The following is an 18,601-nucleotide window of genomic DNA, read 5'->3' on the forward strand; positions in this document are numbered from 1 at the left end:
GTCCAGAAGTTGCTCTGTATATACTTGCACAAATTAAGCAAAAGGGACTCAAGCTGCAGAATCATAGAATCGTTTAGGTTGGAAAAGACCTTTAAGATCATCCAGTGCAACCATTAACCTACACTACCAAGTCCACTCTAAACCAATCAAGGGTAGACTAGACTAAACCATGTCCCAGAGTGCCACATCTACCCGTTTTTTGAACACTTCCAGGGATGGGGACTCCACCACCTCTCTGGGCAGCCTGTTCCAATGCTTGACCACCCTTTCCGTAAAGAAATTTTTCCTAATTTCCAACCTAAACCTCCCCTGGTGCAGCTTGAGCCCATTTCCTCTCGTCCTATCGCTAACTACCTGGGAGAAGAGCCCAACACCCACCTCACTACACCCTCCTTTCAGGTAGTTGTAGAGAGCGATAAGGTCTCCCCTCAGCCTCCTCTTCTCCAGACTAAACAACCCCAGTTCCCTCAGCCGCTCCTCATAAGGCCTGTGCTCCAGACCCTTCACCAGCCTTGTTGCCCTTCTCTGAACACGCTCCAGCACCTCAATGTCTTTCTTGTATTGAGGGGCCCAAAACCGGACACAGTAAAGAAGCAGCTGATGAAACCCAGGCCATATCGAGGATGGCAAGTAATCACATGTACATCTCTTCATTCAAAATAACGTTGACTTTTTAACCAAAAAGCTGCTTGTAAAAGAGTTTCTGTCACCAAATATTCGGTCTCGGATTACCAAAATTATCTTGGAGAATTGGATATGGAGGTGTCATGGTAGGGACAAGTATCTGAAGGTATTTGGCAAGGCTTGTGAAAGCTTCTGTGTTTATGGTAGTACTCGTGTCTTTGTGGACTTTCAGTATGGTCGGGAACTTTGGCCCACTCTACTCTGGGACATCTTTCAGGGTTAAAATGTGATTATTAAGCAATACGCTTAATAGTTCCTCATTATCATATTTGAATAAGGAGTGTCTGGCTACATCTTGGTGCTGTTATAGCTCTGTATTGACACAGGTAGAAAATAGTGTTATTGCAAAATGTTATAATTACAAAAACATTCCTGAAGACTTGCATCACCTAAGTGGATGATGCCTCTTTTCCAAGTCTTGTAAATCAGATTAATTGCTTGCTGTTGCATTATTTACACATCAGTGCAATTGCTCTCTTGCTGTTTGTTCTCTTGCTGTCCTGGTTTGCAGCATGTGTAATGGGCAGCTTGGACATTCACAAGATAAGAAAAAATGGAGGGAGACACTGGCCTCTGACAAACATGCTCTGTTTTCCATTGCTGTTACTCATAGCAAGTGGGATCAATCTGAGCTGATAAAGAATGCATGAAGAGATTTTAGATACCTCTTCAATGAAAATCTTAATGAGTTTAATGGTTCCTGCAAAACAGGTGAAGAGTAGGATAAAAGGCTGATGCTTCCAGGTGGATCACAGAAACCAGCTTTCTGGTGAATTTCTGAGTTCAAGAAACTTTTGAGGTGATATTGTTCTTCCTGCTTAACACAAAAAGAAATGACTGATAAGATGGGAAAAAAGTGCAGCTCTCATCCCTTTTGCCGGGCAACTAACCACTGGCATTGTGAAGAAAACGTAATCGGGGCAGCAGTGGACCACCAACAGGACTTTCAGATAAGGCTGTGTTTTCCCAAGCAGTTTGACTAGAACTTGTTGTTGCTATGTATGATGTCTTAGCAATTAAAAAGAACCAGCTGAAGGAATGTGCTATGCTTTGTACAGAGAATGACTCAATGAAGCAAGCTTTGTGAGCTAGAGTAGCAGCTTCTGCAAATAGAATAAAAAAATAATAAAAACAAGGTTCTGATCAAATTTTGTTTGCAAGTGCATCAGTATTCAAAACAGCACATAGAATAAATTCCCTTAGAAGTTAAAGTTCAAACAGAAGGTCCCTAGCTAAACATAAACTCAGCTTTGCAATTACCTACTGAAGTCTCATTTCTGTGAAGAATTGCAGAGGCTAGGAAGCTTTCAGAAGCATCAGTCTTGGCCATATGCTAGTAGTGCATGCTGTATTTGGATCATTATTAAAATATTCATAGAATATTCAGCCAGTTTCTCCATTAATAATTCAGGTTCAGAATATTTTAATAACCTCAATGTACTTTAAAGGTAGCAACATTTACTGAGAGAATAAAGAATTCTGCTTTTCTCAAACGTATAAACACTTAAATATGTACTTCAGTCTTAAAATGGATTGTGTTCTGTATTTGGGTATCTGATTTGAAGGATCGTTGTCATATCAAGGTGCTAAATGTGACATTCATCTCATAAGTGGAAAAAAATCTTTCCTGCGTAGCAAATATAATCTGTTGCCTGTAATTTCACCAAGCTTTGTCAGCTGGGTCTGTTCTTTTTACCTTGTCTTCAGGATCATGTGTCATATTTGTAGTTCAGGGATTTATAGTCTTACTTGACAGTCACTACTAAATTGTCCTGCTGCCAGTTGCAGTCTTTTATTGGAAACTGGTGGACATGTTTTTGATGGTGAAGAAAGGTTTTATTTATGTGCCTAGAATACTCATCACACTTACTATTTAAACTTCATTTTTAAATATAATTCATGTTTTAATTAATTACACTTGCTCAAAATATGGGCTTTCTGGAAGGAAAGGAAGGTTGTTATTTCAGGGGGTTGTGTTTTGTGTTTTTAAAGAAACTTCTGTTTTAGGATTGACCTTTGTTATGTGGCTGCATTTTTGTGGAGTAGTTTCTAGTGATTGCTCAAATATTTTACTGAGAAGAGTACCCTTCCCTGGTGAGCTCTCATGTACAGGCTTTCCTGAAAAGAAATCAAGAAATACAGGCAAACTTTCTCTGAAGCATCTGCAGATGCTGTGTGGGCTGCCTTTTTTAGCTGACGCTGTAGCAGTGCTGCTACACCCTTGTGCTGAAGTGCTCTGAAAGCTGCATCAAAGGAGGCAGAAAGCGAACTTGGTCGGCTCATTTTTCGGAAGCTTAGAGTAAGCCCAGAAGCACTGATCTTGTTCATGAATAGGGAGGCATTCTTGAGCTGGTTTGAGATACATGTGATGAAAGACTGATTTTTAAGTTGTTAACTGTGTCATGGATTTTTTTGATTCCGCCTGTGAATGAAGTTTGAGAGCGTACAGCTCCTTTGGCTGCAGCCTGTCTGGTTCTTGGTTGTAGAAGACCAGCTCTCTACTCTGTCATCAGACCGTGAGTAGGTAAAATGGGTAGGGAAGAGTTTTTAAGTAGGTGATAGCTACTGGTTAGCTACGCTTACATGTAGGGAAAAAGTGGAGAAAATAATCCTTTGAACTCTTCCATTACTGAGGAAGCTGACAGCACAGGGTAACGTGAAGGTCGTTGCAGGTGTAGAGGAGAGAGGAAGCTGGTTTCTGCTGTAGTACTATTACTTTAAAGAGATAATTGGGAATGCTTAGGGCTTTCAGGCCATACGTACAAATAAGATCAACTGTGTTGCCAAGATCAATATCAGAAGTAGGACAACTGCTTGAAAAGAAAACCATTTTGCAAAGGAGAAGAATGAAATCTGTCAAAGCTCCCCAGCAGTTGTGGACAAAACTTGGTATTTTTCTGTATTGAAGTGTATGACCTTTGCAATGTTGCATGTTTTAATCAAGAGAGTTTCATTTTTAAGTAAGGTAGCAACCAGGGCCCACCTGGTTTTTAAAAAAAGTCATTCAGCACTATCTCTGGTGCCATGCAAAGCTTTCTGAATGAACAACTGCTTTACATGTACAGAAATAACGCATTTGTTGTATGCTGTGTGTCTTGTCACCTAATTTCATGATCCAGTTTCTGGCTTGGTGTCATTGTACCTCAGTGCTTTTGGTTTTGGGTGTCACTGCACATGTGACATATGCTTCAGTTCTGCATCACCCGTGGGTGGTGTGAGAATAGCGGTCTGACCATGGGTGCTGCCTGCCACCTTGTACGCTGCTCAAACCTCCTTACACCCAGTAGCAAACCTTTCCATGTTACACAGGTGATAAGTTGGAAACCACAGAGGAGGGGAGTGTCTTGCACATACTCTACTTCATCCCTGCCCTGTAAAACTGTTGGGATAAGTTGCAGGTTTGTCCTCGCTGTATGCAATATGAGGCATGTCACAATAAAGAGAGCCCAGTCTTTTGCCTTCCTGAAGCTGTTGCAGTCTCCAGCACCCTGTTATAGCTGTGTACAACAGAAGCAGAACAGATTGTGGTATATGAAGAACTGGGCATGTGGGAAGAAGGCAAAATTTTAGTTTAATTGTGTGTGTCAAAATAAGCTATTAAAATAAAAAAAAACAACCCAGTGTCTCATTTAGCTTTGTTTTAGATCACTAAAAATCTCTGAAAATTTTCACATATGACAAAGAATACAGGACCCTACTCTTGAGCTATTCTTCAGTAAACTGGTATGAGATTTTTAAAAAAAAACCACCAACCAGCCATGGGGTTCACCTATTTTGAAAAGATACTGTTGCAAGCAGAAAACAGCTGATGGTGACTTGGTATCAATAGGGCAGTTAAACAGATTGTGAAAATCTTTTGTGCATCTTGGTTCGTGCAAGCAGCTAACTTAAACTGGGCTGTGAAGATAGTACGCAACGCAGAAGAGTTAGAGTGGGCTGTGATTTACATTATAAAGCATTTGATGTCTCTGTCTTGCTGTACCCGCCGCTTTAGAAGAAACTTGAGTGGTAGCAAATTCTAGTGCTAAAGAATTATTTAAGAAAATAGTGTACAAAAGGAATGAGTCTTTCAGTGCTCTGTTTTCCTGAATGGTGTGGCAATGTTTTTCAAAACAAAAAAACTAAAAATTCGGTGGCTAAGGAGTTCACTGCCTCTCAGGGTTTGGAGTTTTTTTGGTTGCTTCCAATATCCCACTACATAAAACATGCTCACATTGCATGATTTTTGAAATTGATGTTTTGGAGTGAAGAACATCGGGTTTTTCAAATAATTTCATGTGTGTGTGTTACAGATACAAGTTGGCGATCAGAAGCAACGTTTCAGTTTACAGTCGAACGCTTCAACAGATTGAGCGAGTCAGTTCTCAGTCCTCCCTGCTTTGTACGGAATTTACCATGGAAGATCATGGTTATGCCACGACTCTACCCGGACAGACCACACCAAAAAAGCGTAGGATTCTTCCTTCAATGCAATGCTGAATCTGATTCCACGTAAGACCTTTTTAATTATTGTACAAGTCCTCATCTGATACTAGTTAATCTGTATTGCAAGAAATACAAACATCTAAAAAAATTATTTTACTTAGCTTTCTGCAAGAGGAAGGAATTCTTGCAAGGGTTTGAGTCCCCTTTTCCCCCCACCTTTCTAAATCCCAAAGCATAAGAGTAATCCTCTCTTTAGGAGGAGCTAAGAGTAGCTTGTGTAGCTACAAGTTTGTGGTAAAAGTTAGATATATTTCTGTTTGATTGCCAGGGAGAAGTCTTTGACTAAGAGTTTTCTTGGCATGGGAAAAGTTCTGGGTTTATTTGAAATTGAAGTGCTACTGGAGCTTCTCTAACCCTGCTGAGCTATAAATCCTGTCCTGTAAAGCATGTGAGCAGGTAGCTGCTAGCAACTGAGGCAGAGCAGTGTATGAGGTAGTCATCTCCTTAAATGGAGTTCATCGCTGATCAAGCGAGATACAAACATGTACATATTCTTGGAGTCCTGCATGCAAATCAAAATTGACCATCTTTTGACTACTTTTGTAAATAATAGGGAAATTTAAAAGGATAAATACAAATTTCTGGGGCATTATTGCAGCTTATCCAGCTAGAGTGCAGACCCCTCATAGTATCCTTTCCAGTAGGGTAACTCCATTCTTGCACCAAATCTCACACAACTTCCAGTTCACTCTGAATAATACGTTGCTCTTTTCCATCATTTTTGTAACCTAAAAGGTGAGTGCTCAGTGCAGAAGGTAAAGAAGAAAGTTGTAAGTGTATTAACTAGTCACAGGAGAAATGGTTCACACACAAGTAGCTACAGAAAAAGGGTAACGTGATCTGCGAAAGCATCAGCCAAGGTGCAGCTGGTGGAGCTAAGCAAGCAGTAATGCCACTGCATGAGAGAGTGACAAGACCTTGTCTGAACTGATATTCAGTCTGATCGTCTTGCACAAGTGGGATGAATTTGAACAGGAATGGTCATAAAGAAGTGCTGCTGAGAAAGTTAGAGTATTGGGGAGTTTATCTTGTGGGAGGGAGGGTAGAACTGCCTCTTCCTTTCTTTAGCCAAAGGCTAAGTTATCACACTGGAGACACCAAGACTGCTTTGAGTTGGCCTACCCATCTGCACTGAAGTAAATTAGAAATAGCTCACTTTAGAGAGCAGTTAGCTGCTTAAACCACTGTTACCTGCGGTTGCCCTACAGTACTTTCTTAACAACACTGTTGCCCTAAGAAAATCTCCATTCCAGCTTCACATTCATAACATGGCTTCAGAAAGCCCCAGGGATTCATGCCCTCGATAACAATTAACCAAATCTTAACATCTAATAAGAAAAAAAAAAAAATCCTGTATGTGAAAGTAATGTACCAAAAATGCCCAACAAAGAAGTTATTTTAATGACTATAAAAAGCTTAGTTTTGAATGAGTTTCAAATGTTTCTTCTGTATTTATAGGTCATGGTCTTGTCATGCACAAGCAGTTCTCAAGATAATAAACTACAAGGATGATGAAAAATCGTTCAGTCGTCGTATTAGTCACTTGTTCTTTCATAAGGAAAATGACTGGGGCTTTTCCAACTTCATGGCCTGGAGTGTAAGTAATTGGACATGTATTAATCTATTACTAGATAGGAACAGGTTTGAACTTGCACTTGTGAATACTGAGATACCTATAGAAAAGTTTGGGTTTTTTTTTCTCCAAGCTGTTATTTTTTTGTCATTGCTGAAGATTCTTTTTCAGTTCCTTCTAAATTCCTGTACTTAATCATTGTAGATTGCTTTTACTTATGTTGTGTTTTAAATATTCCCTCGTTACTATTTTCTGCATCTCCAAATGCTTGGTTTTTGTTTTCACTATGTGATAGTCAATGTCATTCTGAAGCAACATAGATTTTCTTGCATTTCCATGTGTTCTTTATATATGTCTACAGATATTTACTGCCCTAATAATACTACTAAGGTTTATCTTGAATTGAGACTGGTTTTTAAGCATTGTGAAAGGTTGGGCCCTTAATTTTTCATCTGGCTGGAATATTGTCCAGAAGAAGCAGAGCCTTTGATTACTGACTCTTATTATCCACAGAAAATTGAAATAGTACTGCAAAATTTTAAAAGCCAGGAGCAAGTTTCTTGTATTGAGACATTGAAAAATGAATTAAAGTGTATTAAGCTGAAAAACAGCTTTGTTGGTGTCCTTCAATTTTTTCTTCTTCAGTTTATTATTACTAATAGCTCAGGCTTGGAAATTAAGTGGTGTCTAACTGGATGCAGTCATGTTGCAAGATCCAGTTTTCATGTTTGTGTGTCATTCCTGTTTTACAGGAAGTTACTGATCCTGAAAAAGGCTTTATAGAAGAGGACAAAGTTACTTTTGAAGTCTATGTTCAAGCAGATGCTCCGCATGGAGTGGCGTAAGTATCTTTGTTTAAAAATAAAATTCTTAATTCTAATATTTCTATGTTGCTTGAGATTGTTTAAGTATTTTATGTTACTAATATTTGTGTCTCTTGTTAGACATCCTCACTTTGTCACCTTTAATTGATGAAATCTCACATGGCAATATTTTTCATTAGTCACAGAGATTTTTGTATAGGTCAAATTTCCAATTATGTTAGTCAGGATAATGTTGTGGAACTTTAACTTCTGTATGATTTGACTTGTGATTTCACACCTCTGCAAATCTAGCCTCAGCATTTCTGATCTTACAGCTGATAAGGGTTTCAGACAGTCAGGTGGCTCTGCTATCTAACTTGTCTTGGTTTACAGTTGTTTTAAAACTGCCTCATCTGAGTCGTTCTACTTCATGTCACTTTTAAACAAATTTGTTGTACTGAAATGCAGACTTGCCCTTAAAAATACAGTTCTGGGTTCCAGTAGATTTTCATAGTAAATAATTTTTCTGCCATATAGAATAACTTTAAAAAAAAAAAAACACCAAACCTAACAAAAATCACAAAGCATTGAATAGCAAAGACTGTTACTGGCAGGCAGTAGCGAAGTGTAGCCTGTTATTTGAACCTTAATAATGAGGAGTAGCTGATATCTACCAGCAGTGCTACCTTACAACAAATACTCCTTACTGGCTCGTTTTTAACTGCTAACTGTTTTCTAGGTGGGATTCAAAGAAGCACACAGGATATGTTGGCTTAAAGAACCAGGGAGCAACTTGTTACATGAACAGTTTGTTACAGACTTTATTCTTCACAAATCAACTACGAAAGGTAATTAATATGTGAAAGAAAATGAGTTTGCTAGTTGAAATATCCAATATGTTATATTTATAAATGCTTCAAAATGGAGCTGTCCGTTCCTTTTACCTCCTTTTGTCCTCTTAGAGAAGTTATGACTTACATGGTGATGCACATCTTACTTGAGCGTGAGTGCAGGAAGCTTCCTTTTGTAGCTTGTTGAACTTGGTTTTTGTGAAAGCACACAAAGTAACTGGTGAAGATCTGAGTGTAAGAGGTGTTTCTCAGACTGTCTTGTGTGTTAATGTTGCTATGAATTGTTGGACTTCTAGATGACTATATCTTGCAGATGAGAGACGGAAGTAATTTTCCTTTCTTGAAATAGTTAGAGAAGTCAATTATGACTTCTCAGTGTAAACAGTGTAAAAAGATAAATGTGTATGACCTTTGTAGTTAGTTTGTTTTGTCTTTTAGTTTATATTATGGAGTTGAATTTTCTGTTATTATGGTTAACATCTTTGTAGTGATGGAAAGCATTATAATTTCAGTAGTGCAAACAGTTTTCTATTTGCTTCATTCAGATGTTTTCTATTTACTGTAGATGTTCTTTGTTTGCTGGAAGAACTGCTTTAAATATCAGCTTAATAAATATCTCATCCAAAGCCAGGATGAAATAAACTAGATAATGTATCATTTAAAAATAGTGCAATAGCTTTAATGGGATGAAAACATAAATGCTGATTTGATATTGGAGGTGGCTATCTCGAAGAGGGGATATACTTGGGAAAAAATGTAACTTGGCACCATTTAGTTCATTGGAGTGTCCTATTGATCCTAATTCACCCTTCTGCACGTTCCTGTGCTTATTGTGTATCTCTTAGTGAAAATGAACTGTTCTGACTTCTGCTTTCTCTTGTGTATACAAGTTGTTACATTTCCATTAAGCTTTCTTTTCTCCAAAATTTCCCTTTTCAATGTACCTACTTTTCACTGTCTTAGATTTTCCACCATCTTACCATTATTTATATCACTGCAGCGTATAACTGTCCCAGTTGGGATTTCTTTTTCCTCTCTTGGCGATGTGCTGCTTACTCTAAAGCACTGGAAAAAACAGCACGTCAAACTCCAGTAGACTGTAACTGAGATCTTACCAATGCCACGTACAAGAAATAAATACTTGACTTGTTTTACATGGTGCACCTGTTTCTTTTTTGCAAGAGGTATAATTTACTCATTCAGTTTATCATTCATTATAATGCCTGTTCTTGTTGCTCTGCACTCATAATGTTTGTGCATTTTATTTTTTTGGACAACTTCACCTTGCTCTTGAAAGAAAAATGTGTTTTTTATAATAGCTACATCTAATCCAATTGAGTAGTTCCGTTCAAGACTGTCTTGTAGTCACTAAATCAATATGTACCATGAAGTAATCTTGTTCTGTAAAGAAGAAATTCTTCTGGTGATACAGATTCTTCTTCAACTGAGCTAATCTTCTCAGGCATTCCCCTGCACTTCTGCCCCAGCCCCCAAATAAATATCAGCTTTTAGGAAGTGTTCATATCTGGATGGTGACTATATGAGAGAGCTTGATTTACTCACTGGTAACTGCAGCTTCCTTTACGGAAATGTTACTGGACATCAGCTAAAAAGCCCAATTCTCTGCTCATTCTTCAGTTTTTCAGAGCCCAAATAAACAGAACAGACTACAGTGGTAGTTTTAGACAGTTTTAATACTCACTTGCCAGTATTACAGATAAGGTAGAATTGGTAGTCTTCTTGTCTGAAAATTAATTTCTACAACATTTTTGTTTTTACTTTGAGCAAACTTGTTCTTTTTCAAACCGAGTAAAATGTCTAGTATCCTCAGTTTGCTTATCACCAATTCCATTCTTTCTGTTAATCCTCCTTACTTAGGAGAAATAATGATTTCTATTGCTGTTACTTAGAGCTTTGTTAACAGAGAAGTAGCTGTCAAGAGTAGAGCTGGGAAAGCAATGAACAATAGTAAAGGCAAGCAAGTACCTATGGAAAGTCAGACTATGGTGAAGCGTGGGTGAGGATTGATAGAGAGATCCTTTCTTCTTTGCTCTGTTACTAGACAACAGATCGGAGGTTCTTGGGTATTTGAAATAACACCTCCCTTCATTAGCAACCAGGTGGCTTCAGTGGTGGGGAATAGAGCAAAGGAACTTTCTCTTCAGAGCCTATCTTATTTGTCTGTTTGTGATAAATGCATGCTTACAGTCCACCCAGGCAAGGGATGGTGGTAACTTCCTAAATAGGTCCAGGTTTGATCTTGGACCACATCACATGAGTTTTCCTGTGTCTGTCATCAGTGTCTCCAGCCAGTCAGTGCATGTAGCTGCATGCAGTCCATTTTAAACCTCTGCTGCTTCCCTTGAAAAATTCCCTACAATTCATGAGAACACTGCAAAATGTTTATGTAACTATGCTAAAATCATAACTACTAGTCCAGTACGTTTCTCCCTGATCTGGCTCTTCTCGATTTATCTATTTTATCTTACCTTGGAGTTTCATACACAGTATTTTCTTCCCTTCTTCAAGTAATTGTCTTAAGACTTTAAGTAGTGTGTTCAAGCTTATCTGTAGCATTCTTACCATGTAAATATCTAAAATTTTTCTCATATCTCTTGTGTCTGTTGCTTATAGCCATTGCCTGTACATGTCCCTGTCATTCTTTTGTGTTCATCTCCTGAGGGGACTTCTCAGGTGTTAAATTAGAGATTCTGCTTTTCTTCAAATGGATCAAAATGTCCCACTCCTTGATCTTGAGGTCAAGCTTTCAGAGTTTGGGAGAGTAAGGCATAAAAATAAAGGTTTGTAGAGGATTGTATTTGAAAAATGGTTTGGTTTAGCTTTGAGAAACACTTAAGCTTTGAGAATTGGGCTTCAATCATACTTGTAAACAAACAGAAGGAGAAAGGCTATGTGTTAAATGTTTCATTTGTAGTAACACGTTTAGAATTTTAGAAGAAATAAAACTGGTGGTTTTATTCAATGGCAGCTGGAAGGTAGTAATTATAAATAAATGGTAAATGATTATTTTAATATTAGTTGAGAGAGATAAGAAAGGAATTAATTGTCCAGATGGTATATGAGGAAACCAAATAGGAACTAAATGCAAAGGATCTGGTTTGATTAATTAGCAAGGTATTTTGAACTCCCTTTTATACCTTATCAATGCAGGTGGCTGTAGCAAAAAACCACTAGGTTGTCTTCTAGCCTGTTGTTGTATCTTCTTGGTTTCTTATGAAGAGTATTTAGCATTTGAAAATTTGTAAGTCTATACAAAAATGTTTTATGAAAATGTATCGGCACTGACTGTGTTGGAATTTTTTCATCACTTGCTTTTTCATATCTTCTGTTTGTGTAAACGTTGCAAGTAACTTACTATAGTTTTGTTTTTAAAAAAACAATTACAAGATGTTAAAAACAATGAATAGGGGCTGATTATAAAAATTTGGAAGACTTGGTCATTCAACTTGTTCCTGTTTCTTCTACCTTTAGCCAGTGAAGACCAGCTCATAAAAGGGTTCATAAACCAGGGGCAGGGAGAGGTTAAGTTGACTCTGCAAGATGCTGACTCATTTTGATGTTCATATTTTAAAGCAAAAAATAACTTTTGCTTGTAAAATCAAAGCTGTAATTTTAGCTATTCATATTTGAATTGGAGTTTGCCCAGATCAGCATGGTTAACTGTAACTCTGCATTTGGATACTGAAAACAGAGAAGCAATTGAAAGTAATTTTCTTTATTAGCTTATTAGAATTGCTTTGAAATTGTATGTGCTGATCTTAGGAATGAAATTTTCACAATCAGGGTGGTCCAACTGTACAATGGGATGTGTGGAGAGCTTGTGGGTTCTCCATTCCTGGAGATGCTAGAACTCAACTAGATATGACCCTGAGCAACTAGACTCAATTTTGAACTTGGCACCTCTATGAACAGGACCAGAGTTCAGAACCTACAGAGTTCTCTTCCAGACTAAATCACTATAAGCTCTAAACTCTTCAAGCAGTGCTTAGCTCATTAAAAAAAGTTGCTGACGAAATTGCATGAGAAAATGCTATTTTTCATTCTCTTAATTTTTCCAGGTTAGCCAGGTAATTAGCCTAATGGATTGGCAAATATAATGGCATGAAGGATTATTGACTTTCAACAGTTAAAACTTGTTGCCGATGATAAAATTGAAGATGCTATTTTCTTCAATTTATGAAATTTGAAAAAGCAGTTTAGGGAAATCTTGAAAATAAAGCAGAGCAAAGAAAGAACTTTTTTGTTGCCATTAGGGTGGGGCTGGGCTGTTCTTTAAAATTATGCTAACATAGTAAGGGTTCTCCTGTCTGTCCTTCAGCAAACAGTTGATGATAAATTTCAGCTAATTTCTATTCATGTTTTCCCTTTTATGTGCATAAATACCACTATTAATGATGTAGCTCACAACTAAGTAGAAACACAAAATTTGAAGGCTGCTAGTGTTCAGTCATGGTTTATATCATCCTGTTTACTGTCAAATTTTGGAAATTAAATTTAAAAGTTAAAAGATAAAGTCATGTGAACTATCATATTGCTTTATAGTTGCATAATTAACCATTTTTTTCTGTCTGAAGTATGAGATTCACTTTGTTTATGAAACTGTTCACTATTTCAGTAAAAGTTTCTTTCATTTCATCTTACTACTATAGCTATTCTGTTGATAGTTTCTTATTATATTATCTTTCTAAGTGTTTATGGTTTTTGTATTTCTGAAAAATCATTTTTTGGATATTCAAAATTGGAATGGGAAACTGGCCTGTCAACCTCTTAAGAACTTTTTTCACCTTCCTTCTTTCTTTCTTTTTTGACATTCCCTTCTATTCTTTTTGTGTGAACCTTGTCTGTATCTAACGTCCATCTCACCTGGTTCCCATCACCTCTGTATTGAGCATTCATATAACAGGGAATGCATTTGGCCAACAATTCAGCTAGTAGTGGAAGTACTAACCTTGCTCTGTATATAGGGAACTGACAGACGTGGTAAGTTAGAGGTGCTGGACACCTCTAAAATCTAGGCTCACACAGACTGAGTAAGAACTGCTGAGATCCAGTTCAGTGCTTCACTCACAGAAATATATCATTCCCTGTTGTTTGATAGGCAAAAATTCAACTGGCAATTTTTCTGTGTCTTCACAGGTTATTTTCTCATGTGATACTTAATATTGGAGTCTTTTTTTTTTTTCATGCGTTATTACCTAATCTCCTTCCAGAGTTGTTTGTTTTCTTACATTCATGCTTTCTAAACGAGCATCTCCCTGTAAATACCTTTTCTTTGCTCTTGCTTTTCCCTAGATATATTAGTGTATACTTTTTAAAAAGTAAATCTCATTTCATTGCCTACTGAACTCTCCTAATCCCCATTTGGTCTATTTGTGTAATTTCTTTGTTCTCAATCCTTCCCAGATCAGTATAATCACTGAATTGAATTGTTAAGCTGTTTATTTGCTGGACAGCAATGACATTAAGTAGGAATGAATGTACCAGGGAATCTGAAGGCTTTCTCTGACATCCTTCCTCTCCATGTGGACCATTTCTGGTTTTGTTCAATTGTTGCCCTTTATGGTTCCATGTGGTTGAGTGTTGTCCGTCCGTGTCGCGTCCCCCCCGTACCACTGTAGGTGATGGTATTCACAGATAGCCAAGCTACCACACAAAACTGAAGTTATTTTCAAAAGCCTATAGTATTCATCAGTATATCTGGTCCTACTGTGATGATTGCGTAGACATGCCAGACATGATAAGTTGTTTGAAGGTATTGAATGCTTTAGTGCATTTACTTTTCTAGGGTGGAATAAGGGAACTATTTAGATAAAATAACTGTGAATGGAATCTGTTGTTCACATTTTTCTAACCACCGTGCTCTAAGCGATTCCAGGCAATTTATGTCTTTACACTACAGTACGAGATACTTTTTTTTCAGACTTTTCTGAAGTGATGATTAAATGGACTTACATGAAGGAAGTCACTGAAGAGGAAAGAATGCATTAAACAATATGAGCAATAAACTTTTCCTTAGATACTAATTGAAATAAATGCTTTTTCAGGCTGTGTACATGATGCCCACAGAAGGAGATGATTCATCCAAAAGTGTTCCTTTAGCATTGCAAAGAGTGTTTTATGAGCTGCAACATAGTGACAAACCAGTTGGAACTAAAAAGTTAACAAAGTCTTTTGGGTAAGTTTCAGAAATTTAGACTATTTATTGGGCTATTAGAGGTTTCTGTAAAGCTTTTCTTTAAAAAGGTTTTATTTAAATCAGATTATTTTTAGAGAGGTGCAGATGAGTGTTAATATAGCATTATATTAATGGCTAACTTTTCTTAGTTTACTTGGATAGGTTTTTATTTATAGTCAGTACTAAAGCAGATCCAAAAGTCAGATTTTTGAGGGAGGGGAGTGGCACACAGTCAAACACAACTGTTAGTAGCAGGTTTATAATTTTTCTGTTACCTGAAAATTGTGTGATGTAAGTACAATTCAGGACTAAATATGTTGTTGAAACATTGCAATTCATGTACTGTTAATGTCTTTTTTTAAAATGTAAATCTGTCTTAAATTTAGAGAAATAGCAGTAATTTGCATTTCCATGTTGTTAGTTCTGCATTGATGACTGTTGTACATTTTCTTATGACATATCAAAGATGCACGTATTTTTGCCTATGCACAAGTTAGAATTATTTGATGCTGTATTCTGTTCAGTGATTTAAAGCTTAAGAGGAGTATCTGTTGCATGAAGTATAGAATCATAGAATCGTTTAAGTTGGAAAAGACCCTTAAGATCATCCAGTCCAACCATTAACCTACACTACCAAGTCTACTCTAAGCCAATCAAGGATAAAGGTAGTAAAGTAAAGGTGTTGGAGCACACACACACAAAGTAATTCTTTGCATTTTCCTCATTCTAGCATCCTCTTTTCTTCCGTAACATATCTACATTTTCATTTTTGCCCAGTATCCAGTTCACTGCCCCGTATTTTTTCCAGTCTGGTGGTAGTTCTTATGAGATGGTGTTACAGAGTGTAATTTTAAATCTGGAGTATCTAGATGTAGGATTATACAGTTTAGCTGCATTAAGGGTGTTGTGGTTTGTTTTGTTTTTAACTGGCTTGATGTTTCGGTTGAGCACACGTTAGGACAGAAAATTAAGATGAGCATAACTTTTGTAAGCCTTCTCATTATATGTTGTGTAAGCATGGAGTAGGTTTTTATCGAAATTGTTCTAGAAGACTGTATTTTGCATTACTTTGTTGCACTGTATTTGTAGATTAGTCTTTTGTAGTCATATTGACAAGAATTTTTTATTTAAAAAAAGGTTAGGAAGTTTGTATCATCTTTTTTACATAGCTTTCCTAGTGTCCCTCACATTTGTGAAGTCTCTGATCCTGCATATTCCTCTAAAGCTTATTGTAGTGCTCAGTCCTGATAAGACTCTTTGTAAACTTGTGTCTTTGTAACCTTTCCTTTTCAGCTTTTGGCGGAATTTTAAAATGAGATCGGTAGCCTCAATGTTGTATGTTTATCTGGTTGCATCCTCTTCCTGCTAGCACGCTCTATATTTAGTTTATCAGCACTACTGCTGTCCTGTTACACTGGAAAAGACTTGCTGATATCGTAAATATTTCATCTTGAGTTAAGATCCCAACTGTGTCATCTTTAGTAGCATGAAGGGATCTTTCCTGAGGGTGTTGCAGATGCTTAATTTTGTATCTGAGAGCAAAGTTTTAAAAATGTGTTCGTGCCTGCCTTCCTTCTTGGGAAGGAATCTTTGGATATGTTTGAAGATTTGGTCTTTTCCTCCCCATTAAATCAGAGAGGGGTTTCTGACCTTCTGAGACCTACCTATATGCTGTATAGAGCGTAACTTTTTACTGGGTATTGTGAGTTTCTAAGTTTGGCTTATTTCAGTAGAAAGTGATGCCAGTGGCTGAAGGAGCCTTTTTTTATCCTAATATTAGTATGGAAACTTTTTCTTTTATTTTGTCCTTTAAGCTGGCTAGTGTTTAAAGCCTAGGGAATCAGGAGGTTATTTTTTATTCTTAATTATCCAACAGGTCACTTAGTTCAGCTTATTTAAGTGTGGACCCCCACACAGTTGTTTTGGCACACTTTTGGGAGTAGTATGCTGCCATGTGTCAGTGGTGGAGAGTCACTGAGAAGAGGGTGGGAGGGGAAGATGAAGTTAGTATTGCTCCTGATCACCCCTGTGCTTTTGGCTTCAAGGGCCGGGGTGGAACCTCATGCTGAAGCTAAAGCCTACAGTAAATATAGCTTATTTCATATGGTTGGGCGTGATGACTGTTGCAAAAAGAGTTGTCAAGAGACTTTAAAAAGCATTCTTGAGTTTAAGTTAAAGAGTTCATAGGAGAAAGTATTTCATGCTGAAACTAAAACCACTTTATGCTTGTTTTTTATTTAAGGCAGTAGTGCTGAATATCCTTGTTGCAGTGTGCCACCTTGGCTATGAGGTGTTTAGAGACTGTTGTTTTCACCCCTCCTTTCACATGATTGTGTTTGCACATGGCCAGTTCAGGAAGCTGGATGCCTCCTTGCATCCCTGGAGTTGCCTGTGCGTCCAGGATTAACTGTTTAGATGAGCACAAAGGAGTCAGTATTTCCTATAAATCCATTTACTTCCTTTCATGTGCTGAAATAATCCCTGAATGCTACTTGACTGCACCTGAAGGGCCCTTGGAAGAGAGGCAGCTAGAAGCACGCTGTGGAAACTATTTTGACAGCATCAAATTGCTCCCAGGCCTTTTCTTAAGAGTTTTTTTGATGTGAACTGAGGCTAGGTTGTAGATTGAAGAATTCTTCAATCTAGCAACAGTCTGGCCCTGGCCTCTTCGGCTGGCTCCACCTGCCTTCCTAGTCCCCATCCCCAGATTCACAGAGAGAGAAGGCAGGTGGGCGCAGAACAGCTGCCAAAATGTCCCACGAGTTCACTGTCCATTCTTACTGCAAAGTAAATGCTACAGAACTGAAAAGACCTGTGCATCAGCCAGTTCGAAATCTCAGAGTCTTCACATCTTGCTATGTATTAAATTCTTGATCTGCAAAGAAATAACAAAAATGTCTTTTGAGATGTAAGTTTTCTTCATAATATAGTAATTTTGTATTAATTTGCCTTACAAAGGTGGGAAACTTTAGACAGCTTCATGCAACATGATGTCCAGGAATTATGTCGAGTGGTACGTTTTTACTATTTCGTACTGATCTGTGATGCATAATGATGTCTCTTGATATTGTGTATATACAATATAATTTAGTAACACTCCTAGTACTAGTGGCAGTGATTAATTTAAATTAGGTCTCTAAGACGTAGAGTTTTTGCCTTGGTTTATTTCTGTTTTTTTTTAATAATGGGATTGATTGTAGCCTTTTGTTGGGTGTAAAGGATAAGGAAGTTTGAAAATTAATGGAACGTATGCTAGTGGTCCTTGTATAGCCATGGAGAGAAATGCAGTTTTGAAGATGCAAATGCATCATTAATTTTGTGAGGTTTTCCAAATTCAAAGGAGTGTAGCGGGGGTAGTTCTCAGTGCAGTTTTTAGGGGGAAGAGGAGGATTTAAAGGACTAGAAGGGAGATGCCAGTACAAATAGACTAACATTTCATTTTTATGCAAGTGACTTGGAGTTTAATTGGTGAAATAGTTGTCTGTGTGTGATGAAGAAATTAAAAACCTGCAAGTTTATCCTATGTAAAAACTAATTTTTCTTTCAGCTGCTTGATAATGTGGAAAATAAAATGAAAGGCACATGTGTAGAAGGCACTATTCCTAAATTGTTCAGAGGGAAGATGGTGGTATGTATTTAATCTTTTTTTTTTTTTTTTAATTAAATTAACTGTTACTTGTATACATTGAAATTCTGTGGTTTTTGGTTTTTGTTCACAGTCTTATATCCAGTGCAAACATGTAGACTATCGATCTGAACGAATAGAAGATTATTATGACATCCAGCTAAGTATAAAGGGAAAGAAAAATAGTAAGTGATACATTGTGATATGGACCAGTCAAATACTTCAACATGTTGGAGATCTTTAGTGCCTGTTGATTTCAAATGGGTTTGTTGGTACTCAGCACTTCGAAACAGCCTTGCTTTAATTTCAGAGGAAAGAGTCTTTGACACCTCATTGAAAACATTTTCTGCAGAAAACGTTTTTGCTTAAGTTTACCTTTTTTTC

The 18,601-nt window shown here is 37.4% G+C and overlaps 1 protein-coding gene across 5 annotated transcripts in view; it reads left to right on the forward strand.

Moving 5' to 3' along the window:
* Nucleotides 1-18,601, forward strand: part of USP7 (ubiquitin specific peptidase 7) — a 77,058-nt gene that overhangs the window by 33,566 nt on the left and 24,891 nt on the right. For 4 of the 5 annotated variants that reach the window (XM_075718220.1, XM_075718222.1, XM_075718223.1 and 1 more), the window contains exons 3-10: nucleotides 4,977-5,175; nucleotides 6,628-6,766; nucleotides 7,495-7,583; nucleotides 8,285-8,393; nucleotides 14,462-14,592; nucleotides 17,551-17,605; nucleotides 18,140-18,220; nucleotides 18,312-18,402. In XM_075718220.1, coding sequence (XP_075574335.1) covers nucleotides 4,977-5,175; nucleotides 6,628-6,766; nucleotides 7,495-7,583; nucleotides 8,285-8,393; nucleotides 14,462-14,592; nucleotides 17,551-17,605; nucleotides 18,140-18,220; nucleotides 18,312-18,402 — 894 coding nt within the window. Of the gene's footprint in view, nucleotides 1-4,200; nucleotides 4,212-4,976; nucleotides 5,176-6,627; nucleotides 6,767-7,494; nucleotides 7,584-8,284; nucleotides 8,394-14,461; nucleotides 14,593-17,550; nucleotides 17,606-18,139; nucleotides 18,221-18,311; nucleotides 18,403-18,601 lie in introns of all 5 variants that reach the window. The other variant, XM_075718221.1, reaches the window with a different exon arrangement.

Source organism: Pelecanus crispus, chromosome 11 (assembly GCF_030463565.1).
Source record: "Pelecanus crispus isolate bPelCri1 chromosome 11, bPelCri1.pri, whole genome shotgun sequence".
NCBI classification, from domain to species: domain Eukaryota; kingdom Metazoa; phylum Chordata; class Aves; order Pelecaniformes; family Pelecanidae; genus Pelecanus; species Pelecanus crispus.